General features: G+C 43.2%; 1 protein-coding gene across 1 annotated transcript; it reads right to left on the bottom strand.

The window, feature by feature from the left end:
* Positions 1–276: 276 nt before the first annotated feature.
* Positions 277–1215, bottom strand: LOC112912026 (olfactory receptor 5J3-like). The gene has a single exon (XM_025988755.2). It carries the CDS (start codon positions 1213–1215, stop codon positions 277–279), a length of 939 nt encoding a protein of 312 aa, XP_025844540.1.
* Positions 1216–1264: the final 49 nt, after the last annotated feature.

Genomic DNA, 1264 nt, shown 5'->3' with positions numbered 1-1264 from the left:
TTCACTTGTTAAACTGTCTTTTGTTGGTGAAGTTTACAGGTCCTCAAACCATAAACCTAACAGGACAGAGGAAATGTCTTCCATCCCAGACAGAATGATTGCAGGTATATGTATGTATAAATACATGCATAATATATTTAATATATGTCTGTGTGTTTCCAAAAGCCAATAATGAATACCATTTTTCTTCCAACAAATCTCATAGGTATTTAACAATGCACCTGCCTGCAGAATCAATAAACATCCCTTAAAGGTTTCTTCTAAAAAAATTCATGGTCACTGAGCAAATACTTTTCTCAAAATAATTCTTTTCATTGCTTCTTTGGCCTCTCTGTTTCTCACACTGTATATCAGGAAATTTAGGACTGGTAGCAAAAGAGTATAAAACATGGACAAGATTTTGGCTCTATCCCGTGGGTAGCTAGAGCTGCTTCCCAGATAAGTAAATATCACTGTTCCATAGAAAAGAGTCACTACTGTGAGGTGAGAAGCACATGTGGAGAACGCTTTATATCTGCTCCTTGTGGAGTGTAACTTCAGGACAGTGAGGAGGATTCCCAGATAAGAACTAACCACTATCAGAAAGGTAGTCACCGATGTTGTGCCAGAGAAGACAATAAATAAAATCTCACTAGATTGGGTGTCAGAACAGGACAGTTGAAAAAGCAGTGGGATGTCACAGAAGTAATGGTTGATGACGTTGGGTCCACAGAAAGACAGGCTGAGCAAGCTGCTCAGGTGGGTGAGTGAGCTAGCAGAACCTACTAGGTAGCAAGCAGTCACCAAGTGGACACAGAATGTGTGGGTCATGAGGCCTTTGTAGTGAAGTGGGCAGCAAATGGCGACATACCGATCATAGGCCATGGCGGCCAGGAGGAAGCATTCGGTGGTCAAGAACATGTTGACGAAGGAATACTGAAGGAGGCAACCATGATAGGAGATGGATTTCTGTCCCGCTATGTAGTTCACCAACATCTTAGGAATAAAGACTGAGGAATAGCAGAAATCCAAGAAAGCCAACTGGCAAAGGAAAAAGTACTTGGGGGAATGGAGCTGGGCACTTACCCAGATTACTGCGATAATCCAAGCATTGCCCACCACTGTGACGAGGTAGATTGAGAGAAACAGCACGAATAGGGCAGTGTTCAGGTCAGGGTTATCGGTCAGTCCCAGGAGAATGAATTCAGTTACCACACTGACATTTCTGTTGGCCATGTGTGTGTCCCCCCCTTAAGGGGGGTCTGCAGGGAACAAGAGAACAATG

Source organism: Vulpes vulpes, chromosome 5, assembly GCF_048418805.1.
Source record: "Vulpes vulpes isolate BD-2025 chromosome 5, VulVul3, whole genome shotgun sequence".
Classification (NCBI taxonomy): Eukaryota; Metazoa; Chordata; class Mammalia; order Carnivora; family Canidae; genus Vulpes; species Vulpes vulpes.
This window is presented reverse-complemented; position numbering and strand designations above follow the sequence as displayed.

What these genes read in the sequence shown, in the direction of transcription:
- LOC112912026 (XM_025988755.2), bottom strand. Translation starts at nt 1,215, where the DNA reads ATGGCCAACAGAAATGTCAGTGTGGTAACTGAATTCATTCTCCTGGGA.